General features: G+C 41.5%; 1 protein-coding gene and 1 long non-coding RNA gene across 10 annotated transcripts in view; both read left to right on the top strand.

Annotated features, from left to right (window-relative positions):
* The window catches only part of LOC144578712 (uncharacterized), a 38,075-nt gene extending 15,154 nt beyond the window's left edge, over positions 1-22,921 (top strand). Inside the window, exons 2-3 of the long non-coding RNA XR_013525019.1 lie at positions 16,368-16,416; positions 22,784-22,921. This is a non-coding gene — a long non-coding RNA (uncharacterized LOC144578712). The remainder of the gene's footprint in view (positions 1-16,367; positions 16,417-22,783) is intronic.
* Positions 22,922-23,161: 240 nt separating this feature from the next.
* NOC3L (NOC3 like DNA replication regulator) overlaps positions 23,162-26,625 on the top strand; it is a 92,284-nt gene continuing 88,820 nt past the window's right edge. For 5 of the 9 annotated variants that reach the window (XM_035268510.3, XM_035268511.3, XM_035268509.3 and 2 more), the window contains exons 1-2: positions 23,162-23,295; positions 24,605-24,812. In XM_035268510.3, coding sequence (XP_035124401.1) covers positions 23,287-23,295; positions 24,605-24,812 — 217 coding nt within the window. In that variant the 5' untranslated portion in view covers positions 23,162-23,286. Of the gene's footprint in view, positions 23,296-24,604; positions 24,813-26,508; positions 26,612-26,625 lie in introns of all 9 variants that reach the window. The other 4 variants (XM_078346088.1, XM_078346084.1, XM_078346087.1 and 1 more) reach the window with 3 other exon arrangements.

The following is a 26,625-nucleotide window of genomic DNA, read 5'->3' as shown; positions in this document are numbered from 1 at the left end:
TGGGTTCTAATCATAGAGGTTTTTTTTTTCTTTTCTTTTTTTTTTGAGACTGAGTCTCACTCTGTTGCCAGGCTGGAGTGCAATGGCGCAATCTTGGCTCACTGCAACCTCTGACTCCCTGGTTCAAGCGATTCTCCTGCCTCAGGCTCCCAAGTAGCTGGGATTACAGGCACACACCACCACTCCCAGCTAATTTTTGTGTTTTTAGTAGAGACAGAGTTTCACCATGTTGGCCAGGCTGGTCCCGATCTACTGACCTCGTTATCTGCCCACTTCATACTCCCAAAGTGCTGGGATTACAGGCATGAGCCACCGTGCCTAGCCTCATAGAGCTCTTTAAAAAAAAAAAAAAACTTTTAAATCCCATTATTAGATTTCAACTGGGAAAAATAACTAATATTTCTGGCTTTTGTATCGTTTTTTTCCAAAGGTATCTTCCCCAATGCCTCACAAGATCCAGAACTACCCAAAAGACAGCTCAAAGAAAGAAAAGTTTTGCTAGCTACAAATAGGATATAAACCACATTTCTGTATTCTCTAGGGTCTCAGCTTCACAGCTGATTATTTATACCCTAAGGCCCAAAAGCCTCTTGTGCCTCCTATAGACAGAAGTTGACAAGAAATCGTAAGTTGTCCATGGAAGGAACAGGGATCATTAACAAATGGGTTCCTCAAAAAGTCAAAATTCACACAAATTTCAAACCAAAAGAGATTGATTCCTTGACTAGGAATTGAACCTAGGCTGTGGCAGTCAATGTGTGAAATTTTAACTGCTAGACTACAAGGTGGAGCAGCACCCACATTGTTAATCCCACAGGAGATTGCAGGCAGGCTGTCTGAGTGTACAAAGGAGTCTAGCTTTGTTTTAGGTCAGATTTGTGCTCTTTAATTTTCTCAAGAGAATTTCTTTTCTTTTGTTTTCTTTTTGAGACTGAGTCTTGCTCTGTTGCCTAGGCTGGAGTGCAGGGGCGCTATCTCGGCTCGATACAACCTCCACCTCCCGGGTTCTAGAGATTCTCCCGCCTCAGCCTCCCGAGTAGCTGGGATTACAGGCACTCACCATTAACTCCTGGATAATTTTTGTATTTTTAATAGAGACGGGGTTTCACCAGGTTGGCCGGGCTGGTCTCCATCTCCTGACCTCAAGTGATCCACTGGCCTCAGCCTCCCAAAGTGCTGGGATTAGTGAGCCACCGCACCCGTGAATTTCTTAGAGAATTTCTAAGCCTAGCCATAATACTACTAAAAGTCTCTTTTCAAAAAAAAATAATCTTCCCTCACATACAAATAAAGTAATTGTTTAGAATATGAGATCTCTAAAAGTCCTTTTTTTAAAATTTAGGAGTCTTTCTAATTTAAAGGATTCAATTTTTTGGCCACTGATTAATTTCTTTTTCTTTTTCTTTTCCTTTCTTTCTTTCTTCTTCTTCTTCTTCTTCTTTTTTTTTTTTTTTTTTTTTTTTTTTTGAGATACAGTCTCACTCTGTTGACCAGGCTGGAATGCAGTGGCACAATCTTGGCTGACTACAACCTCTGCCTCTTAGGTACCAGCGATTCTCATGCCTCAGCCCCCAAAGTAACTGAGATTACAAGCGTGCACCACCACACCCAGGTAATTTGTGTATTTTTAGTAGAGACAGGGCTTCACTATGTTGGCCAAGCTGGTCTCAAACTCCTGACTTCAAGTGATCTGCCCATCTCAGCCTCTCAAAGTGCTGGTATTACGGGCATGAGCCACCATGTCCAACCTGATTAATTTTTAATGGTGTATTCATTCAAATAGTGACTCAGTCCTATAGCCTTTTCATGGAAAGTGAAGAAACAAGTCCAAAGATCCCCGACAAAAAATTCACTCCCAGGAGTAGGCTAAGATAGACAAACCCTCCCAAAAGCTTGACATATTTGGAAGATCAAGTCTTGAGTTCCCAGCCATTTTCAGCCTGGTTACCTGATGTCCTCTGAAAGTCACATTCCCTGGTTGGTGGAGACCAAGAGAGAATGCTCGCTCACAAGTCAAACTCTCAAGGATATAAAACAAGGCAAGCAGAAATCTCACCTTGTACCTTTCTTTATAAAAGAACGACACAGAAAGACAAACACAAAGGGGGAGAAAAAACTATTTCTGGGAGGGAAGGGATCAAACAATATGAATATTCATAACAAAAGAACAAAAAATATACCAGACTCACTACACCTAAGACTAGTCACACAAATCCTTTTTTCCTATTCATCAAAATTTTGCAGAGAAAAAAGAGACAGTGATTTTTACCATCCACTCAACCAAGATTTCACAGAGAGGCTTGGAGCCTGACTGGCAAGAAATTCTTGCCCTTTTTGCTAGCTTGTCAAGTCCTGGGTTCCCTTCACTGTGGCTTCGGGAAGAACAGATCCGCTTTGGTGATCCCGTTCACAGCACCAAACCGTAGGCACCAAAGTAGAACTTTTCCTTTGCTGTTGAAGTTTCACTGAAAAATCAACTCACAAAAGGCAGATTAATTGGAGAAAAGGCATATACATTTTATTAACATGTACATAGGGAGAACCACACACAAAATGATTATCCATTCCCCAATGGGGTTTAGAATCTTATATATCATCTAGAGGTTATAGAAGGAATGGGAGCTTGGATCCTGGCAAAACAGGTTATGGTATCAGCGACATAAGAAAATATCTAAAGACAATGTAATTATGTTTCTCCTCATACTTTTTATGCTTGAAACATTTATCCCTATGATGTTTGCCAAATGGCATCTATATCCATCATTTGTTTTACATTTAATTAGAATTCTAAGGTAGGAAAGGTATTCCTTTCTCCTCTATTTATCTGTTTATTTATTCGATTATTTATTTATATCAGCACAGACTAATAGATTATTGTTTTATTCTATCTGCTTAAAATACAGTACTAAACTGAGCCATATTTGGTCATCAAGGGCCCCTAAAGTTTGTTCTTATGTCTTTTTTGATAGATACTTTTTTTTTTTAGCCAGCGTCTTACTGTTGCCCTGGCTGGAGTTCAGTGGTGCAAACATGGCACACTGAAGCCTCAAACTCCTGGAGTCAAGCAATCCTCCTGCCTCAGCCTCCCAAGTAGCTGGGAACTCAGGTGCATGCTACCACACCTGGCTAATTTTTTTATTTTTATTTTTGTAGAGATGGGGTCTCACTTTGTTTCCCAGCTTGTCTTGAATTCCTGGGCTCAAGCAATCCTCCTGCCTTGGCCTTCCAAAGTGCTGGGATCACAGGAAGGAGCAACTGCACCTAGTCCCTCATCATTTTTTTTTTTTAAGGAGCTTTCTACTTTCTGGCACCATAAGATATTCCAGCTGCTTTCTGTATTTTTCCCTGCCTCAGCCTTGGAAAAAGCCATTTTTCCAAAGAGCCCTGATTGCTTCTATAGGAAAATGGTATTTATAAATTAAGATTTGGGAGCCAGGTGCAGTGCCATATGCCTGTAGTCTCAGCTACTTGAGAGGTTGAAATAGAGGGATTGCTTGAGCCTAGGAGCTCAAGGTCAACCTGGGACACATAGTAAGATGTCATCTCTAAAAAATAAAATAATGGGAGGGGACTCAAGATGGCGCTGTGAGAACAACCCAGGATTGGAGCCCGCGTTGAATTCGCAAACGGTGAGTCAGTGCTGCATTTCCAGACTGATCTTTGTTGCCCACAGAACGGGGAAACTCCCAAGTATAAAAAGACACGGGACGCCAGGCAGTAGGTCTGCCTGGCGAAGCCGGCAGCCGGGGCGGCGGCCGGCCCTACCCAGCAATCCCCACAGGGCGCGCTTGTCCGGGTGCCTTGTTGAACCGGCAACCTGAGACTTGAGAGGGCTGGACTTGAGACTGAACGAGACTTGCACAGTAGCCCAGCCCAGGGGATTGCAGGGACAGATCGGTTGGGATACCCAGTGGGACGAACAAAACCGCGATTTCAAACTATCCCGGGCAGACGGTCCGAGACGCTCTGTGGTGGAGGGGCGTCCACCACTACGGAGGCAACCTGCCCCAACTGATATACACGCCCACTGCTGACGCAGCCAGCCGTTGCCGAGGCAACCCGCCCCAACTGAGATACACGCCCACTGCTGACGCAGCCAGCCGTTGCCGAGGCAACCCGCCCCAACTGAGATACACGCCCACTGCTGACGCAGCCAGCCGTTGCCGAGGCAACCCGTCCCTACTGAGAAACACGCCCACTGCTGACGCAGCCTGCCGTTGCTGAGGCAACACGCTACAACGAAGAGACTCCGCCGCAGGGCGTGGCGGAGACCACAGCAGAGCCGGCAGGAACAGCGCGAATCACACAACAGCAGGGCGGAGCCTCGGCAGCCAAACAGTGGCTAGTCTGCCTTTGAGCTGGGCAGGACACCTGATCGGACATCCAAAAATAAAGCCCAAACCCCTCAACACAGAGCATTTGAGAAAAAAAAAAGGGTTGTTTAATGAGCTGTGTTGCAGCAGAATCAAATATAGCAGCCTAACAGCCCTGAATGAACAACAGAGTGCACAGCTCAGCAATTAAACCCCTATAAAGTACAAACTGTCTCCTCAAGCAGCTCCCTGACCCCTCTATATCCAAAAGACTGTCATTAGGCAGGCATCATCCTGGGACAAAGAGAGCAGAAAAAGAAACTGGTAGCATCCCTCGCTGTGCCACGGCTACTAGAGGTGCACCCCAGACAAGCAGGGTCTGGAGCGGACCTCAACAGTCGTACAGCGAAGGGGCTAGACTGGTAGAAGGAAAACCAAGCAACAGAAATACTTCATCATCAACATTCTGGGTGTCCACTCAGAGACCCAAACGAAAAGTCAGCAACTACGCAGACGACCAGCGGACAAATCCACAAAGATGGGGAGAAACCAGCGCAAAAAGGAGGAAAACACCCGAAACCAGAACACATCGCCTCCTAGAAAGGAACAAGACTCCTCACCAGCAAGGGAACAAAGCTGGACGGAGAATGACTGTGACGAAATGACGAAATTAGACTTCAGAAGATGGATAATGAGAAACATTTGTGAGCTAAAAGATCATGTATTAAATCAATGCAAAGAAACTAAGAACCTTGAAAAAAGATTTGAAAAAAGATTCGAGGAAATGATAACAAGAATGGATACCTTAGAGAGGAATATGAATGAATTAAAGGAGCTGAAAAACACAATACGAGAACTTCGCGAAGCAAACGCAAGTTTCAATAGCCGAATTGACCAAGCAGAAGAAAGAATATCTGAAGTCGAAGACCAACTCAATGAAATAAAATGAGAAACCAAGATCAGAGAAAAAAGCGCAAAAAGGAATGAACAAAGTCTCCAAGAAATGTGGGACTATGTGAAAAGACCTACCCTACGTTTGATAGGTGTACCAGAAGGGGACGAAGAGAATGAATCCCAGCTGGAAAATACTCTTCAGGACATCATCCAGGAAAATTTCCCCCACCTAGCAAGACAAGCCAACACTCAATTGCAGGAAATACAGAGAACACCACAAAGATATTCCGCAAGAAGAGCAACCCCAAGGCACATAATCGTCAGATTCAACAGGGTTGAAATAAAGGAGAGAATACTAAGGGCAGCCAGAGAGAAAGGTCGGGTCACCCACAAAGGGAAGCCCATCAGACTCACAGCAGATCTCTCGGCAGAAACACTACAAGCCAGAAGAGAGTGGGGGCCAATATTCAACATTCTTAAAGAAAAGAACTTTCAACCCAGAATTTCATATCCAGCCAAACTGAGCTTCAGAAGTGAAGGAAGAATAAAATCCTTTGCGAACAAGCAAGTACTCAGAGATTTTGTCACCACCAGGCCTGCTTTACAAGAGCTCCTAAAAGAGGCACTACACATAGAAAGGATCAATCAGTACCAGCCATTCCAAAATCACACTGAATGCTAAAGAGCTTCAACATAATGAAGAATCTACAACAACTAACAGGCAAAACAGCCACTTAGAATCAAAATGGCAGTATCAAATTCACACATAACAATATTAACCCTAAATGTAAATGGACTAAATGCACCAATCAAAAGACACAGACTGGCAAATTGGATAAAAATCCAAAACCCATCAGTGTGCTGTATCCAGGAAACCCATCTCACATGCAAGGATACACAAAGGCTCAAAATAAAGGGATGGAGGAAGATTTACCAAGCTAATGGAAAGCAAAAAAAAGCAGGAGTTGCAATTCTCATCTCTGATAAAATAGACTTTAAAGCAACAAAGATCAAAAGAGACAAAGAAGGCCATTACATAATGGTAAAAGGATCGATACAACAAGAAGAGCTAACGATCCTAAACATATATGGACCCAACACAGGAGCACCCAGATACATAAGGCAAGTTCTTAATGACTTACAGAAGGACTTAGACTCCCACACAATAATAGTGGGAGACTTTAACACTCCACTGTCAATACTAGACAGATCAACCAGACAGAAAATCAACAAGGATACCCAGGGCTTGAACTCAGACCTGGAGCAAGCAAACCTGGTGGACATTTACAGAACTCTCCACCCCAAATCCACAGAATACACATTCTTCTCAGCACCACATCACACCTACTCTAAAATTGACCACATAATTGGAAGTAAAGCACTGCTCAACAAATGCAAAACAACTGAAATCATAACAAACAGCCTCTCAGACCATAGTGCAATCAAGTTAGAACTCAGAATTCAGAAACCGACCCAGAACCGCACAGCTTCATGGAAACTGAACAACTGGCTCTTGAATGTTGACTGGGTAAACAACGAAATGAAGGCAGAAATAAAGAAGTTCTTCGAAACCAATGAGAACGAAGACACAACGTGCCAGAACCTCTGGGACACATTTAAAGCAGTCTCTAGAGGAAAGTATATAGCAATAAGTGCCCATATGAGGAGAATGGAGAGATCCAAAATTGACACCCTATCATCAAAATTGAAAGAGCTAGAGGAGCAAGATCAAAAAAACTCAAAACCCAGCAGAAGACAAGAAATTACTAAGATCAGAGCTGAGCTGAAGGAGATTGAGACACGAAAAACCCTTCAAAAAATCAATAAATCCAAGAGCTGGTTTTTTGAAAAGATCAACAAAATAGACAGACCACTAGCCAGATTGATTAAAAATAAAAGAGAGATCAACCAAATAGATGCAATAAAAAATGATAAAGGGGAAATCACCACAGATTCCACAGAAATTCAAACCATCATCAGAGAATATTACAAACAACTCTATGCACATAAACTAGTAAACCTGGAAGAAATGGATAAATTCCTGGACTCCTGTGTCCTCCCAAGCCTAAACCAGGAGGAAGCTGAAACTATGAATAGACCAATAACAAGGTCTGAAGTTGAGGCAGCAATTAAGAGCCTACCTCACAAAAAAAGCCCAGGTCCAGATGGGTTCACAGCCGAATTCTACCAGACACACAAGGAGGAGCTGGTACCATTCCTTCTAAAACTATTTCAAACAATCCAAAAAGAGGGAATCCTTCCCAAATCATTTTATGAGACCAACATCATCCTGATACCAAAACCTGGCAGAGACCCAACGAGAAAAGAAAACTTCAGGCCAATATCCATGATGAACATAGATGCAAAAATCTTCAATAAAATATTGGCAAGCCGATTGCAACAGCAAATCAAAAAACTTATTCATCATGATCAAGTAGGATTTATCCCAGGGATGCAAGGCTGGTTCAACATACGCAAGTCTATCAACGTAATTCACCACATAAACAGAACCAAAAACAAAAACCACATGATTATCTCAATTGACGCAGAGAAGGCATTCGACAAAATTCAACAGCCCTTTATGCTAAAAACCCTCAATAAACTCGGTATCGATGGAACGTATCTCAAAGTAATAAAAGCTATTTATGACAAACCAACAGCCAATATCATACTGAATGGGCAAAAACTGGAAGCATTCCCTTTGAAATCTGGTACTAGACAAGGATGCCCTCTCTCACCACTCCTATTCAATATAGTACTGGAAGTTCTAGCCAGAGCAATCAGGCAAGAAAAAGAAATAAAGGGTATTCAAATAGGAAAGGTGGAAGCCAAATTGTCTCTATTTGCAGACGACATGATAGTATACCTAGAAGACCCCATCACCTCAGCCCAAAAACTCCTGAAACTGATAAACAACTTCAGCAAAGTCTCAGGATATAAAATCAATGTGCAAAAATCACAAGCATTCGTCTACACCAATAACAGACTTAAAGAAAGCCAAATCAAGAGTGAACTGCCATTCGCAATTGCTACAAAAAGAATAAAATACCTTGGAATACAACTCACAAGGAACGTAAGGGACCTCTTCAAGGAGAACTACAAACCACTGCTCAACGAAATCAGAGAGGACACAAACAGATGGAGAAACATTCCATGTTCATGGTTAGGAAGAATTAATATCGTGAAAATGGCTATACTGCCCAAAGTAATTTACAGAATCAACACTATCCCCATCAAGCTACCATTGACTTTCTTCACAGAACTGGAAAAAACCACCATGAACTTCATATGGAACCAAAAGAGAGCCCGCATAGCCAAGTCAATTCTAAGCAAAAAGAACACAGCGGGGGGCATCACACTACCGGATTTCAAACTATATTACAAGGCTACAGTAATCAAAACAGCATGGTACTGGTACCAAAACAGAGATATAGACCAATGGAACAAAACAGAGGCACCGGAGGCAACACAACATACATACAACTATACAATCTTTGATAAACCTGACAAAAACAAGCAATGGGGCAAGGATTCCATGTTTAACAAATGGTGTTGTAAAAACTGGCTAGCCATGTGCAGAAAGCAGAAACTGGACCCCTTCCTGACACCTTACACTAAAATTAACTCCAGATGGATTAAAGACTTAAACATAAGACCTGGCACCATAAAAACCCTAGAAGGAAATCTAGGCAAAACTATCCAGGACATAGGAGTAGGTAAGGACTTCATGAACAAAACACCAAGAGCATTGGCAACAAAAGCCAAAATAGACAAATGGGACCTAATGAAACTCCACAGCTTCTGCACGGCAAAAGAAACAGTCACTAGAGTGGATCGGCAACCAACAGAATGGGAAAGAATTTTCGCAGTCTACCCATCTGACAAAGGGCTGATATCCACAATTTACAAACAACTCAAGCAGATTTACAGGAAAAAAACAAACAAGCCCATTCAAAAGTGGGCAAAGGATATGAACAGATACTTTACGAAAGAAGACATATATGAGGCCAACAATCATATGAAAAAATGCTCATCGTCACTGGTCATCAGAGAGATGCAAATCAAAACCACATTGAGATACCATCTCACGCCAGTTAGAATGGCGATCATTAAAAAATCTGGAGACAACAGATGCTGGAGAGGATGTGGAGAAAAAGGAACACTTTTACACTGTTGGTGGGAGTGTAAATTAGTTCAACCATTGTGGAAGACAGTGTGGCGATTCCTCAAGGCCTTAGAAATAGAAATTCCATTTGACCCAGCAATCCCATTACTGGGTATATATCCAAAAGACTATAAATCGTTCTACTATAAGGACACATGTACACGAATGTTCATTGCAGCACTGTTTACAATAGCAAAGACCTGGAATCAACCCAAATGCCCATTGATAATAGACTGGATTGGAAAAATGTGGCACATATACACCATGGAATATTATGCAGCAATCAGAAATGATGAGTTCGTGTCGTTTGTAGGGACATGGATGAATCTGGAAAACATCATCCTCAGCAAACTGACACAAGAACAGAAAATGAAACACCGCATATTCTCACTCATAGGTGGGTGATGAAAAAATGAGAACACATGGACACAGAAAGGGGAGTACTAAACACTGGGGTCTATTGGGGGGAAAAGGGGAGGGCCAGTGGGAGGGGGAGGTGGGGAGGGATAGCCTGCGGAGAAATGCCAAATGTGGGTGAAGGGGAGAAGAAAAGCAAAGCACACTGCCATGTGTGTACCTACGCAACTGTCTTGCATGCTCTGCTCATGTACCCCAAAACCTATAATCCAATAAAAAATTAAAAATAAATAAATAAATAAATAAAATAATGATTTTTTAAAAATCTGGGCACTAAGTATGCTCATTGATGCTAGAGTTTCATTGCTTCTAGGCCCTCTCAGCAGATAGAAGTAAGAGATATATATAGGCTTGGCACAGTGGCTTATGCCTGTAATGCTAGCACTTTTGGAGGCTGAAGCAGGAAGATCACTTGAGGTAAAAAGTCTGAGACCAGTCTGGCCAACATAGTGAAATCCTGTCTCTACTAAAAATACAAAAAAAAAAAAAAAAATTAGCTGGGCATGGTGGTGTGTGCCTGTAGTCCCAGGTACTTGGGAGGCTGAGGCAAGAGAATCCCTTGAACCCAGGAGGTGGAGGCTGCAGTGGGCCAAGATTGTGACACTGTACTCCAGCCTGGGTGACAGAGCTAGACTCCATCTCAAAAAGTAAAAAGAGAGAGATGTGTAAATATGTACACAGACACATAACCACACACATTTACATCTATTTCTATATCCATATGTCTTTCTGTATGACTGCATTACATGTGTGTATGAGTGTGCGTGCATGTTTGGTATGTGTAGAGAGAGAGAGAGAGGAAGATTTTACTGATAGGTCCCATTTCAATCCAATACCATGGAGTTCTAGCCTTCTCCCCTTCCTTGTCTGTAACTTCTTTCTTAAACATACATTTTAAAGACTTTAGTTTTTCACAATGCTTTTTCTCAGTGTGAATTAAAGGCTTCTGGACACACTGTCAAATTGCTTTTCAGAAAGGTTGTTTGTTCCCTTCCTGCACTGTATGAAATTGCCCATCTTCCTGAATCCTGACCAAATGTAGATTATATTTCTTTAAGAAAACTTCCCAAATTTATAAAAGGATTTATCTTCACTATTTTAAATTTTAATTTACTTTTTTGAAAAAATTGCAAATGAAGTTGAACCTCCTCCCTACCCTGACATTACTTATTCATTTATATTTCTTCTTTTAAGACTAAGTAAAATTCGTGTTTGGTCCAACTAGCTTCCAGTTCACCTAGTGACTAGATAATCCTAAGAAGTATTTAAGAATTGAAAGGTGATCTTGAATAAGTGTACAAATTATGGGCTAAAATATAATCTTACAGTACTTTAGATGTTTAGCAAAAGAAAACAGAAACTTCCATTAGAAGGTAGTGATTACCTAAAAAAGAAGAAAAAAAGAAGATGGTGATTACTTTTTTATTGTATTGTATTATATTTTATCTTTTTTGAGACGGATTCTCACGCTGTTGCTCAGGCTGGAGTGCAGTAGTGCAATCTTGGTTTACTACAACCTCTACCTGCTTGGTTCAAGCAATTCTCCTGTGTTAGCCTCCCAAGCAGCTGGGATTACAGGCACACCCCACCATGCCCAGCTAATTGTATTTTTAGTAGAGATGGGGTTTCCCCATACCTGTAATCCATGGTGACTCACGCCTGTAATCCCAGCACTTTGGAGGGCGAGGCAGGAGGTTTGCTTGAGCCCAGGAGTTAGGGACCAGCCTGGACAACACAGCAAAACCTCATCTCTACTAAAAATAAAAAAAAAATTAGCCAAATATGGTGGTGCACCCCTATAGTCCCAGCTACTTAGGAGGCTGAGGTAGGAGGATTGCTAGAATCCAGGAGTTCAAGGCAGCAGTGAGCCATGATCATACCACTTCACTCCAGCTTGGGTGACAGAGAGAGACCCTGTCTCTGAAACAAACAAACAAACAAAAACAGGACCAGCTTATCTTCACATGTACAGGACAAGAGGAGGCTAGAAATCGTCCCACTGCCCACCCTGAGATGAATGCAGGTTTGACTTCTTCCTTGACGTTTACTTTATCTTACATAAACTACAGATTTACTGAGCATGAGACAAATACAGAATTGGCTGTTTCTCCACTCCATCTGTTTCACATACAACATGTGGATTCAGTGAGAAATAATCAAAGCCTTAAAAAACTGTAACCACTTACCTCATTTTTTCTACTCTCCCCTTTTGTTTCCTTTCCTCCTTCCCCTCCAGCCTGCTTTCTCCTCTTTAATTACTGAATCCCTCAAAACCCTTTTTGGAAAAAGTGCGAGCCACAGATTTGACAGTGGCTTGTGTCTTTTTCCCCAGACAACTTCTCAGCCTTGACAAAACAAACCTCTAAATTGATGAAGCCCTCTCCCAGATTCTCTTTTTGGTTTATAAGAACCAGCTGGCATGATTTAGTCAAGTGCACACATAAGCTATCAGCCAGCAGTTGTGCTCCTCGTTATACCCTTCCAGGAATTTTCTCACAGGTCCCCGTGAGGACATGTTGGAGGATGTTCATTAAAGTGTGTGAGTGAAGTCCTTGTTGTTTGAGGTGAAAAGGAATTGGAGACAATCCAAAACTGGAGTCAATATGTACTAAGTGGCACATAAACCACCGTGGAGCACTAAGCAGCAATTTGAAACAACAGATTAGATTTACACAGAGCAGCTTGGACGAATATTTAAAACATAGTGCTGAGTGAAAAAAGAAATGAGACTAATAAAACAATATTATTGACATAGATTAATAATATATAAACAAAACAGTCATTTTCACAAGAAAATGTTTCAAAATTTATATTAAATGCATTAAAATGGTTGTTTATGAAAGAGAAGAGAATGGAATTGCTGAAAGGAGATAAAACTGAATATGCAGATAAATTTCAAAATGCAAAAGAGAGTCTTTGCCTTGATGATAATATGTCAGAAACTGAGAAAGTTGTTGACTCTCTGAACTCAAGGTGAAAGGAGACATAAAGGAAGGAAGGATGGAAAGAGGGAGAAAGCAGGAAGCATACCCTGAACTGTGCTCCCTTCAATAAAACTATGTGTCCTTTAACCACAGGGATTTGAACAAGTTGTTTCATCTATTAGAAATGTCTAATCACCACACACACGCGCGCACACACACACACAAACACACATGTTGACTCCTTGTTTTTTCAATCTCAGTTCAATCATTATTTCTTCTGGAAAAGCCTACTGTAACCTCCATGACCAGGCCATTTTTCCTTAGTTTAACATGTCATAACACTATATACTGTCTTTTTTATGGACATCAATTACAAATAAAACTTTTAAAAATGTTATATCTATTGATGTGGTTCTTTTATTTGTATCTAGTTCCCACTAACAGACCATAAGCTCAACAAGAGCAGGAATGGTTCTTTTCTTTTGCTCAGACCCTGACAGAGTGGCTAATATAGAGTAAGTGGTCAGTTCATAACTGTTGCTCAAATGATTTCATAAAAATATAAATCAATGAACTGAGAAGGGTAAAGATGGGAAAATGGAGTGGTGTTGAACAGAGAATGAGGGTGTGGATGTCAGTGCAGCTGCTTCTCCACCACAAGCTGCTTCTCACCACAAGGCCTGTGGTGCTGGACCTGGCCAGGTTATAGCAGCCAAGAAAGTTCCATAAAAATACGTTATCAACTCCAACCTGACAGTTGACCTAGCCATGGAAGACCTGATTGGATCCTTGGTAGATCAGACCATAACTGGCACTCTTAAAAACTCTTCCTATTGGCCAGGCATTGTGGCTTACGCCTGTAATCCCAGCACTTTGGAAGGCCGAGGAGGGCGGATCATGTAGTCAGGAAATACAGCCCACCCTGGCCAACATGGTGAAACCCCGTCTCTACTAAAAATACAAAAATTAGCTGGGCGTGTTGGCACATGCCTGTAATTCCAGCTACTTGGGAGGTTGAGGCAGGAGAATCATTTGAACCAGGGAGTCAGAGGTTACAGTGAGCTGAGATCATGCCACTGCACTCCAGCCTGGTGGCAGAGCGAGACTCAGTCTCAAAAAAAAAAAACCCAACTCTTCCTATCTGCCTGTAGTCCCTTCTACTCAGGAGGCTGAGGTGAAAAGATTGCTTGAGCCCCAGAGGTTGAGACTACAGTGAACTAGGATGGTGCCACTGTACTCCAGCCTGGGCAACACAGCAAGAACCTGTCTCAAAAAGTAAAAAAATCAAAAATTTTAAAAAATTCTTTCCATCAAAAAGTATTAGGAATGAAATTCTAAGTTATATTCCTACTGGTTCAAGAAGTTCCTGGCAGTCTAGTGATGACTATGAAAATATGAAAACAGAAACACTCAGAACAATCATAGTTCTTGAAATCTGCAACAATCTAATAGGGGTACATGGGTCCATACTTAGGATTCATCTTAATTCATTGGTTAAATTCAACAAACCAGTTAATATTTATTGATTCTTCTTAGGTACAAAGTACTAACCTAGTTATGGGAGTTATAAAATAGAGTAAGTCACTATCTTTGGTATTTAGTTCTCAGTTCAGGTCCTGAGAAGTTTTATGAATGGACAGTCATACAGGGTATAAAATAACCTTTCTCTTCTGCTCTGCAGAAAACTAGTTCCTTACGGTGTCCATGATTTAAATCTTATCTTTATGGTCCTTTGGTTTTAAACCTATTACAGCATTGTAATGTCATGTATTCTAAAACTGGCTCTCTTGTCTACCTACATAAAAACTCTTATTTCTTTAGTGATAGAAAAATAGTTTATTTTTAAATTCCAGTGCATATCCAGGTCCCAATATAGATGCTCAGTAAATACTCATTGAACCCCACTCTGGTGGTTTTAAAATATGTCCATAGTTCTTTGATATTCTTCCCTTTCAAGAGGTAAATGCCAATTCCCCTACAATCGAGTGTAGTTTAGATTAAGTGACTTACTTGCGACAAATAGAATAGCAGAAATGATGACTTTCAAGACTAGGTTTTAAAAGATATTAGAGCTTTCCTTTTGCTCTGTCTTGGATAATGTACTCTAGGGGAAGCCTGCTGCTTTGTCATGGAGACACCCAATTAGTCCTATGGAGAGGTTCATGTAGTGAAAAACTGAAGCTTTTTTCCAGGACCATTCATTCATATGAATGAATGATCCCGGAGGTTAATCCTTGAGCCTCGGCAAAGTCTTCAGGGACTGCAGCCTTGACCAACATCTAGACTGAAACATCCAGAATCAGAACAAACCTGCTAAGCCATTCCTAAAATCCACACCCATAAAACTGTGTTAAATAATGCTTATTATTGTTTTAAGTTGCCAAGTTTTAGGGTAACTTCTTAAATAGCAGTAGATAATTCATATACATACTAGAAATGACACGTTAAATCATATTACGTTTTGGAGCCTACCTTTTTCATTTCCTTCCTTCCCTCCATTTCCCATTTTTTGCCACCTCCAGAAATTGGCAATTCCCTTTTTCTTCTCTGGATGTAAACAGTCCTAAATAGGATATTTAAAAGTCTTTTTCCCCCTAATGGGCTCAAGAAAGAGATTCCTCAGGGGGAGATCCTTATCTTCTTTTTGGTGTGACAGATGCTGGAGTAGATATTTTACTTACCTATCCATTTATTCACCCAAGTGAATTTTAAATAAGATCAGCAGAAGCTTGGAAAGTGAAGGAAAGAAATCAGAAGCATAAATGCCATCCAAGCAGGTCTTAGGTGTATATGCACAAATATTTCCAAATTTGTAACCAAAGGCAGACAGGACTTGAACTTTGGTGGTAGGTGGAGTACAGAGTTTGTGTCTGTTTGTTTTTGAGATGAGGTCTTGCTCTGTTGCCCAGCTGGAGTGCAGTGGTGCAATCTTGGCTCACTGCAACCTTCGCCTCCCGAGTTCAAGCAATTCCCCTGTTTCAGCCACCTGTGCACCATCATGCACCCACCATAACTTCCAGCTAATTTTTGTATTTTTAGTAGAGATGGAGTTTCACCATGTTGGCCAGGCTGGTCACGAACTCCTGACCTCGTGATCCATTTCCCTCGGCCTCCCAAAGTGCTGGGATTACAGGTGTTAGCCACTACACCCGGCCTGGAGTACAGAGTATTATTAATAAAATAAATACGTAAACAATTAGCAGGGTATGGTGGTGTACACCTATGGTCCCAGCTACTCTCGAGGCTGAGGCAAGAGGATCTCTTGAGCCTCGGAGGTCAAGGCTGCAGTGAGCCATGATTGAGCCACCACACTCCAGCCTGGGCAACAGAGAAAGACCTTGTCTCAAAATAAAATAATAACAACAATATTAGTAAATTAAAAAATAAAATAAGTAGGATTGGCATTGTAGGAGGTGTGAGGATGATATACATGATACCTGAGATGTTAGTTTATTTGATAGTTTTCTTCCCATTCAGCTATACTTCCCAGCAGCTTTGGAATAGAGACTTAGACACAATACATCCTTGTTTTACAGAACATTCTTTCACAGTGAGCTCCTAGCAGAGTCTGGTACAGAGTGGAGGGTGAGAAACTATTGCTGCTCAAAAGACTATACATGACTTTGTTAATGGAATCTACTTTTCCTTCCCTAGGAATTTTGAAAGACCATGAATAAATAAAGAATGGCTCTGAACAATCATTGTAAGTAAAGAAACAGGAAATACCATTTCTTAGTTTAATTTATCCACAAACATCTTAAATAGAAAAGAACAAATATCTTAAATAGAAAAGAACGTGTATCACAACCCTAGGAAAATCTCTCTTTAATTTTTCCCTGACTATAATATTGCAGATTAGGAATGCAGCTTAAGTTATTTGATCCCTTTTGCTGGAAAACTACTCCCACTAGTAGGACTGGCATCTTGTTATGTTTCCCACCTGGTGTAAACACAAACTTGGCTACACTATAATATCTAATTCTGTAATTCATTTATTAAAAAATGAATTAAACACAGCTAATATTTACATCATACAATTATTGAGGATAAAACGAAATAATTTATATCTAGGAAAATGTAAAAGTACCTAAATAAGTGATACAACTGGGGTCCTCTGAATTTGACTTTGGGTTGAATTGTGTCCCTCTTCCAAAAAAAGATAGGTTGAAATCCTAATCCCTGCTAACTATGAATGTGATCTTATTTTTCTTACAGCAGGGTCCTGGGATCCCTGCTCTAAGGGCAGGACTCCTTAGACCAGGAGGTTCACACCTGAGCCCAGGAGGTCAGGGCTGCAGTGAGCCATGATTAAATTAAATTAAATCAATTTAACCCAGGAAGCAGGACCACAGACCAGTATCAGTCCGTGGCCTGCTAGGAACCGGGCTGCACAGCAGGAAATGAGCGGCAGGTGAGTGACATTACTGCCTGAACTCTGCCTCCTGTCAGAGGGACACAATTCAACTCAAAGTCACTGGAGGCATTAAATTCTCATGGAAGCTTGAACCCAATTGTGAACTGCACATTCGAGGTGCAGTTTGAGGTGGGACACTCCTTCTGATAATCTAACTAATGCCTGAAGATCTGAAGTGGAACAGTTTCATCTTAAAACCATCTCCCACCCCGATCTTCAAGGAAGAAAAATTGTCTTCCTTGAAACCTGTCCTCCCTGGTGCCAAAAAGTTTGGGAAGAGCTGCCTTAGAGGTGTCCTACCTCTGAGCATTAAGGACATTGGTACGTTTTCATTATATTTTATTGGTCTATTAGTTTTTTATGGCTACTGTAACAAATGATCACAAATTTGGTGGCTTAAAACACACAAATTTATTCTCTCACAGTTCTAGAGTCTACAAGTCTGCACTTAACATCACTGGACTGAGCACTAGGGGAGAATTCGTTCCTTGTCTCTTCCTTCTTCAGGTGGCTGCTAGAATTCCTTGACTTGTCTACATCACTGCAGAGAATTCCAGTCTCTGCCTCTGTGGTCACATTGCCTTCTTTTTTGTCTTCTCCTGTCTGTCTCTTAAAAGGATCCATATGATTGCCTGTAATCTCTTCTTTTTTTTTGAAACGGAGTCTCACTCTGTCTCCCAGGCTAGAGTCAGTGATGCATCTTGGCTCACTGCAACCTCTGCCTCCCAGGTTCAACCAATTTTCCTGCCTCAGCCTTACTAGTGGCAGGGACTACAGGTACATGCCACCATGCCCAGCTAAGTTTTGCATTTTTAGTAGAGACAGGGTTTTACCATATTGACCAGGCTGGTCTCGAGCTCCTGATCTTGTGATCTACCCACCTTGGCCTCCCAAAGTGCTGAGATTACAGGTATGAGCCACTGTGCCTGGTCGATAATCTCTTCACCTTAAAGTTTTATACTTAATAACACCTTTGCCTGTATAAGTTAATATTTATGTTTCCAGGGACTTGGGCTTTGTATATCTGGAAGTCGTTTTTCAGCCTACCACAATTGGTACAGTTATCCTTCAATTCCCATCTGTTGTTGGTTGAAGGATGCTTCCAGTGGAAATTCTGTGGCACTTCAGACCTGTCCTACAGGGTTCCAGAAAAAGTCCTCAAGTGAAAATTTGCAAGTACTCAGAGGACTTTTTCAGCATGTATGGAACAGGAAGTGCTGAGGATATGTAGAAAGGACACCAACAACATTTGTATAGGGCCCCTAGGAGACCTCCCCAACAGCCCCTCGCAGCTTTCTTTCTGTGTCCTGAACAAAAATCACAGAGTGCCCTGACTGCTGTGTGACATAGCCACTGCAGGTTCTCCCAGCAGGCTTCAACACAAACTGGGGCCTTGAACAGTTTCAGGCCTGATAAAAGTATTTAGGTTGTTGCCCAAAACACTGAAAGTACTGGCCCAGGCCTTGAGTCAAATACCTTAAACCCTCATATAAACTCCTTACCCTGACTCCCTCATTGTAGACATACTAGGTCCACACCCCTTTTCTCTCACTGTCCATCATGAGGATTACTATAGCACTCTGTAGGTAAGTTCTAACAATTGTTTTGGGTTGATCACCCTGGCATTTAATGCTTCTTTCTTTGGAATTCCAACTGGGGGTCTTATCTCAAGACAGTTTAGGGAACTCCCTTGTGGGAACTTCTTTTTTGTTTTTGAGATGGGGTCTTGCTCTGTTGGCCAGGCTGGAGTGCAGTAGTGAGATTATAACTCACTGCAGCCATGAATTCCAGGCCTGCCACTGCTTTTGGAGTGATTCCAGCTGTGGGTTCAGTGGGACAAAACACTCTGCTACATCATTATTCTATTTTTTGTTATTATTTTGGCTTTTGGTTAATAATTAATTAAATGATAGCTATCTTAACCTAATTTTCTGATGCATCACGATATAAATTATTTGTACTACCTAAGTGACCTTGCTTAGAACAAATTATACCATCTACTTAAACTTTGTCCTTTCTGCTGGTCTCATTTAGGTATACATTGCTCTATGACTTCCTCGAAAGCAGATTTGCTTTATTTTTTAGCACCTATGTGATCTTTTCTTTTATTCTCTATTTGATCATTCATAATTATCTTTCTCAACCATACACACACACACACACACACACACACACACACACACACATTTCTCAACAATATTTTAACATTGTTAAAGGCAGAGACCATGATATACATATTTTCAAATTCTCTCTCTTTTTTTTTTTTTTTTGAGACAGTCTCACTCTGTCGCCCAGGCTGGAGTGCAGTGGCACCCTCATAGCTCACTGTAGCCTTGAACACCTGGCCTCAAACAATCCTCCTGTCTCAGCCTCCCAAAGTGCTGGGATTACAGGCAGAAGCCACAATGCCTGGACAGTAATATCTAAATATTACTTAAATATTACGTGATTTTTTTTAGCTGATTGTGAGTCCCCCCCCCCCAACTGTGGCACTATCTCAGAGATCTGAACAAAGATTCTAAATTCCTTCCCTCCCCTGGATTTTATTTTTTTTTCCCCTGGATTTTAGGAAGGGAAATGGAAAGAGGCCTAGGCAGAGTCAAGCACTTCAATATAAGGGAGGACTGTATATGGTACAATTCTAGGGCATCATTCACAGTTTATTTGTAAAGATAGCAACCTTTATTTTTGGACTATGACAGTAAAGTGTCTTGAGGAAATGGAAGCTTTTTCTAATTTCCACAGGTCCCCTGTTGGTGAGCTGTAAGGCAGCCTGCCTGCCTTTTTTATGTCTAAGATGACTGACAGTAATAACATCCAATTACATTTATTTTCTAATTTGTGTTACTTAGGTGTGGGCTTCTTCCATCAACAAACACATATTACAAAGTGGCAAACATTCATATAGTCCCTTATTATAACTTACGTAAATAATCCTGTGGTACTGGAAAAAAGAAACCTTATAATTCCATGTCCACTTAGTGACAGTTTTCAAAAGTGTTTGTTTATATAAAATGGATTAATTATAATATGGTAAATGGCCAAGAAAGCCCTGGCTTATTGACAAAGATCTCTGGAGTATTGGGATTCTTGCTGTGGGTAAAAGAAAGAAATAGGGAATGTTAGAAAAGGTACAAGTAAAAAAAATGTTCTTTTGAACATGGTGATGTGAAGTCCCATGGTTAGCAGGTAGAGCTGTCCAGGAGTCAGGTGCTACAAGAATGAAGCTTGGCGGGAGAAGTATGGGCTGGACAAAATCTCTGTAATAGATAGATGAATGAAATCATGCTGGAAGAGCAAGTACGGTGAGAAGTATAGTAGACAAGTGGGCCAAGAGTAAATCCAGAGAGTCACCTACATTGAAGAGGCATAAGGAGGAGGAAATGGAGGTAAGAGGAGAACGCGGGGAAGAGGCTATTAGGGAACCAAGGGAGTCAACATTCTAAAGTGTGAAGGGAGATAATGCGTAGTATCAAAGGCAGCAGACAGATCTAGTGGGGTTAAATGAGAAAGAGGTAATGTAATTCCACACACAATTAGAAAAAACTCACAACAATTTGGAGGTTCTTGGTGACCAAAGCCAGTTAAGTTCTTAACAGACTTCCCAAAAGGGCTAATAGAAATCTCCAGGTACAATCCCCATGATACTAGTTTGGGAAAGCCCAGTGACCCTTATCAGCTCAAGTGTCCAGGAAAGCTCTAAGGGATCTAAGAGGCTCTGGTGTCCAAATGGGGCTTGGCAGTGGATTGAGTGAAGAAGAGATGACACAAAGACAGATATAACAGAATTAAGAAGCAGCAAGACTAAATGGAATTAAAAGGAATCATGTAAACTTCCATTTTTGAGTATTTTCAAACAGCAGACTGCTCAAATTCAAGATAGAAGAGATTTAGCTTGGCAACAATTGTTTTAAGATGATCCAGAGATTTTAGTTGATTGTAAACTTAAAATGGGCCAAGAGTATGACACAATTCTTAAATATGCTAGCACACACTGGGTGTGGTGGCTCATGCCTGTAATCCCAGCACTTTGGGAGGCTCAGGTGGGAGGACTGCTTGAGTCCAGGAGTTTGACACCAGCTTAGGCAATATAGCAAGACCAAATCTCTACAAATAATATAAATTGGCCGGGCATAGTGGTGTGTATCTGGTTTCAGGTACTTAGGAGACTGAAGTAGAGGATCACTTGACCCTGGGGGGTTGAGGCTGCAGTGAGCTGAGATGTGCCACTGCACTCTAGCCTGGGCAACAGAGAGAGAGAAAAAAGGCAATCTTATATTTAAAAAAAATGCTAGCACAGGACTGGGTTATGATAACAGAGAAGAGAAAGTGAAGACACTAAGAATACTTTTTTCTGGAAGTAGGGACAAGTCGGAAAAGAGGCATATAAAAGAGCAATTAAAGGGAGATAAGCTTATTAGAAAAAAAATCTTAAAAATGGTAGAGATTTGAACATGTTTATAAGCTGAGGGGAAAGATCTATTAGGGAGGGAAAGAACACAGGAAAGAAGGGATAATTAATGATACAAGAATCTGATGAAGCTGGGAGGAGTTGGTTTTGAACTGGAATGGGGATGCCTCATCCTTGGAGACTGGAAGGAAGGCTGAAAGGATGGGAGTGACTGTAGATATGTTGATATGCTTGGGAGGGAATTCAGGCATTTGGAAAGAGCACAGGCTGATGTTTTCCATTTGTTTGATGAGGTAATACTCCATTGGGACAAGCTCTGCTGTTTCTGACACTGTGTGGAAGGAGACAGATCAAGGAAGAAGTTGGAAGGCAGGTTGAAAGAAGAGTGCCAGATGGAGCTCTTGGTCTTTGTGGTGGGATCAGGAAATTGGTACTTTTTTTCTCAGTCTCTCTAAGAGCAACACTACCCAAGGGGCTTAGAACTCTTTGAGCAGTGCTGCTGGCTTTTCCCACATGTTCAGGCTCCACAAAAAACTTGAAGTGGAATGCTTAAATTTATTGAGAAAAAGAAGTCTTTGAGAGACAAACATTTTGATATTCTTATTCCTGCAATGCATAAAGCTTCCTGTTAAAATTAATGACTTTGGTGAAATTACTAAGCAGACAGTAGAATTTACTTAAAGCTGGAAGATACTGAAATGCAGATACAGTTTTTTTGTTTTTGTTTTTGTTTTTTTTTGAGATGGGGTCTTGCTGTTGTTGCCCAGGCCGGAGTGCCCTAGCGTTATCTCGGCTCACTGCAACCTCCACCTCTTGGGTTCAAGCAACTTTCCTGCCTCAGCCTCCTGAGTAGCTGGGATTACAGGCGCCTGCCCTCATGTCTGGCTGATTTTTGTATTTTTAGTAGGGGCAGGGTTTCACCATCTTGGCCAGGCTGGTCTTGAACTCCTGACCTCAGGTGATCCACCAGCCTCAGTCTCCCAGTGTTATTACTGGTGTGAACCACTGTGCCCAGCCTGGATACAGTTCTTTATCAGACAATGGTTAAAATTAAAGCAAATATTGCAAAATAAAACACTAAGAATCACAGAGGTTTGTTTTTTAATTTTAATTTTTGTAATTTGAGAATCAGACTTTTAAGTGACTGTGGGTGATGAGAAATCATTCGCCCTTCTACAACACGCCCAGAATGTCCGTCGAGGGACACGCATTACACAAAAGAAATAAGCTTCTTTCTGCCCTCAGGACTGTATGGAGGAAAAGGACTACGAAAATCATCTGTAACAATGAGATAAGCAACGTGAGGAGAGGCACAAAATGCAGTGAGCTAACTGAAAAAACCAAGTCCTCTCACTCTGAGAGGAGGAGCCCGATTTCCCATTAAAAGAAATAAACGGGGCGAGAGTCAAATAATTATACTCTGCGAACTTTTTAAGGGGCCGCCGCTTCCGACCGGCCTCCCACCTTCAGCCCCAACGGCCCTCTGTACTTTGCGTGTGCCAGTCGGCGAGCGCACGCCGAGGCGCAACCGGCCCGGGGCCGCGAGACTTCACCGCGAGAGGGCGCGAGCCCGAACCTCCCTACGGAAGTCCCGCCCTCACTTCCGGCGGCGGAGGATTGGGTGGGGCTGAAGGTCACTTCCGGCTCGGGAAGTGCAGTGGCTTCGGCGCGTGTGTCATTCCACGGGATTTCGGTATTAAACCTGCCTCTGGTGAACTTGTCTGGCTGGACTCCTTTAAGGCCTAAGGATGAAGGTGGTAAGTGTTCTCAAAAGCCTGGTCCCCGCGGCCTGGGGCCCTTCCGGGTGTTAGAGTCGCTGCCCGAGTCAGCTTTTAGAAAAGCGCGTTTCACCCTTGTCTTGGGAGGTGGTGGTTTAGATTGGGGGCTTTCCAGTCGTTACGCCGAGCTCATGCTTGGTTACCCACTGTGTGCGCGCACGACTTCAGGGTATCACGAAGAGACAGGCACGGAGTTTTGCATCCGTGGGATTTCAGACTTTGAAGGATTCTTCAAGACCATCTTTCGAACTCGTTTTTCGCAAGTGAGAAGCAGGGTCCTGTCCCTCAGCGAGTTTATGATGTGAGTCACGGTACTTATAAAGGGTAAAGAGATAGAAAAGCAAGTGATTTGCTCTGGTTCTCACAGAGAATTAGAGGTAGTCCTGGGATTCAGGACTAGCTTTGGGATTTCTGAATGAGGAGTCACCAGCAAGAGAAGTGGAATTCAAGGATCCGAATTCAGTTTTGCCCTCCTTAGTTTAGGGGTCTTTGGCAACTTCATCAGTAATATGAAGATAATAGCAGTCAGTACTCAACTAGGCTGTTGGAGGTCATTTGTTGGAGCACTTCGTAAATGGCAAAATCGTAAATTAAGTTTTATTAAAGACAGCCAGCATTTTGCGTTGAATGTGTTAAACTACAGGTGTTTAACTAACCTGTAGTAAACTAACCCTGATTAGCCACTTAGCACTAGTATACCAGTGGTTCTTAACCTTTTGGAGGATCGTAGACCCCTTTGAGTTGCTGTGGATTAGGGTCACAGAAAGACCCTAGGTTGAATAACTTATGCTATAGCACTCCTCTGTAGCATTAAAGCCATCGTTTGGTTTTAGCTCTTATATTGCAAGTCCATGGCAGTGAGACATTAAAACTGTGGAATTGATGTGATGAAATTTATAATCAGTTCTCTTTAACCTGACTTTAAAAGTAAGTTTCTGGGCCAGGCGTGGTGGCTCACGCCTGTAATCCCAGAACTTTGGGAGGCCGAGGCGGGCAGATCATGAAGACAAGAGATCGAGACCATTCTGGCCAACATGGTGAAACCCCTCTTACTAAAAATACAAAAAAATTAGCTGGGCGTGGTGGCACGTGCCTGTAGTCCCAGCTACTCAGGAGGCTGAGGCAGGAGAATTGCTTGAACCCGGGAGGCAGAGGTTGCAGTGAGCTGAGGTCGCACCACTGCACTCCAGCCTGGGGCCTGGGGACGCAGAGTGAGACTCTGTCTCAAAAAAAAAAAAAAGAAAAAGTAAGTTTCTGGGTATGTAGTATTTCTTCTGTTGTTTTCTAGAGAAGAAATAAAAAACAGATTCCAAGCTTCCGCAAGTTGATAAAAACTAGTAAAGTCAAACTTGAAAACAAGCTAAAAAATAAGCAGTTTAAACAACAAAGCACTCTCAAGAAGTACCGAAAAGAACAGAGGAAACTAAGGCAAGCTGTGAAAGATGCTGTGTCTAAGAAACCCATTCCACTGGAGGACCCAAGGGAAAAGCAACCAGGTAATTGTGAAAACATCCATGTGCTCTGGTTTCCATTGATTTATTCTGAAGTGTTCTTCATGGAAATAACTTTCCCTTCTGGGAATCACTTTTCTTCTCAGATCTTCCTAGAATGGGTAAGGATAGTAGTCCTATAGGACTGCTATAAAGCATGTATGCTTTATCAGTCAGTGTGAGAAAACATTTCAGTACAGTATTCGTTCAAGCTTCTGCTTGTAGTTTGTCTAGAAAGCAGATCTGAAGATGTGGTACTTGGGAAAACAAACTGAAAGTACCCGCATACATACATGTTGCGCAGTGTGCCAGTGCTGCCACTTTCCCATTCATTAGCAATTAGGTAAGGTAAGAACTTTGCTTGTCTCTGGTTCGTTCTTCACAGTATTGCCAAGGTGGTACTTTTAGGGTATTCTTATTTGACTGTGTCTAATTATTAGGTAATTATTTAGTCTTCCCGGCTCCATCTTTTTTAAATTAAATTAAAAAAAAATATATTTAATAGGGCCTTGCTCTGTCACCCAGGCTGGAGTGCAGTGTGCATAAACAGCTCATTACAGCCTTGCCCTCCTGGGCTCAGGTGCAATCCTCCTGCTTCAGCCTCAGAAAGTGCTGGGATTGCAAGGGTGAGCCACTGCACCCAGCTAAAGTTTTTTTTTCTAATTTTTGTGGGTATATAGTAGGTTTATATATTTATGGGATACGTGAGATACTTTGATACATGCATCCAATGCATAATAATCACATTAGGGAAAATGGAATATCCATCACCTCAAGCATTTATCTTAGTTACATTCCAATTATACTTTTTTGTTATTTTAAAACATACAATAAATTATTGTTGGCTGTAGTCACCCTATCTATCAAATACTGGATCTCATTTATTCTATCTATTTTTGTACCCATTAACCATCCCTACTCCTACCTGCAACTACCCTTCCCAGCCAATGGTATCATCATTTGTTTTAATTTTTGACCACCACAAATAAGTGAGAAGTTGGAAATTTGTCTTTCTGTGCTGGCTTATTTAACTTAGCATAATGGCCTTAAGTTTCATCCATGTTGTTGCACACAGAACCTCATTCTTTTTTATGGCTGAATACTCCATTGTGTACATGTACCATATTTTCTTTATCCATTCATTTTTTGATGAACACTTAGGTTGTTTCCAAATCTTGGCTCTTGTGGATAGTGCTGAATAAACATGGGAGTGCAGATATCTGTTCAGTATACTGATTTCCTTTTTTTGGATACATGCATAGTAGTGGGCGGGACTGCTGGATTATATAGTAGTTCTATTTTTAATTTTAGTTTTTTGAGGAACTTCCAAACTTTTCTCCATAGTGGTTGTGCCAATTTACATCCCTACCAACAGTGTATGAGGGTACCCTTTTCTCTACATCCTTGCTAGCATTGTTATTGCCTGTCTTTTGGATAAAAGCATTTTAACTAGGGTTAGATATCTCATTGTAATTTTGATGTGCATTTCCCTGGTGATCACTGTTACTGAGCACCTTTTCATATACCTTTTGCCATTGCATGCCTTCTTTTGAGAAATGTCTATTCGTGTCTTTTACCGATTTTTATTTTAAATGGGATTATTACATTTAGAAGGCTTATTTAAAGTAGATGGGAGTGCCATTCTATGCAGCATGTATATTTATATAGCAAGATTTACTAGGTTTTGTTTTTTTTGATACAGAGTTTCGCTCTTGTTGCCTAGGCTGGAGTTCCATGGAGTGATTTCCGCTCACTGCAACCTCTACCTCCTGGGTTCAAGCGATTCTCCTGCCTTAGCCTCACAGGTAGCTGAGATTAC

This window comes from Callithrix jacchus, chromosome 12 (genome assembly GCF_049354715.1).
Source record: "Callithrix jacchus isolate 240 chromosome 12, calJac240_pri, whole genome shotgun sequence".
Taxonomy (NCBI): domain Eukaryota; kingdom Metazoa; phylum Chordata; class Mammalia; order Primates; family Cebidae; genus Callithrix; species Callithrix jacchus.
Note: the sequence above shows the minus strand (reverse complement) of the source record. Positions and strands in the feature narration are given on the sequence as shown.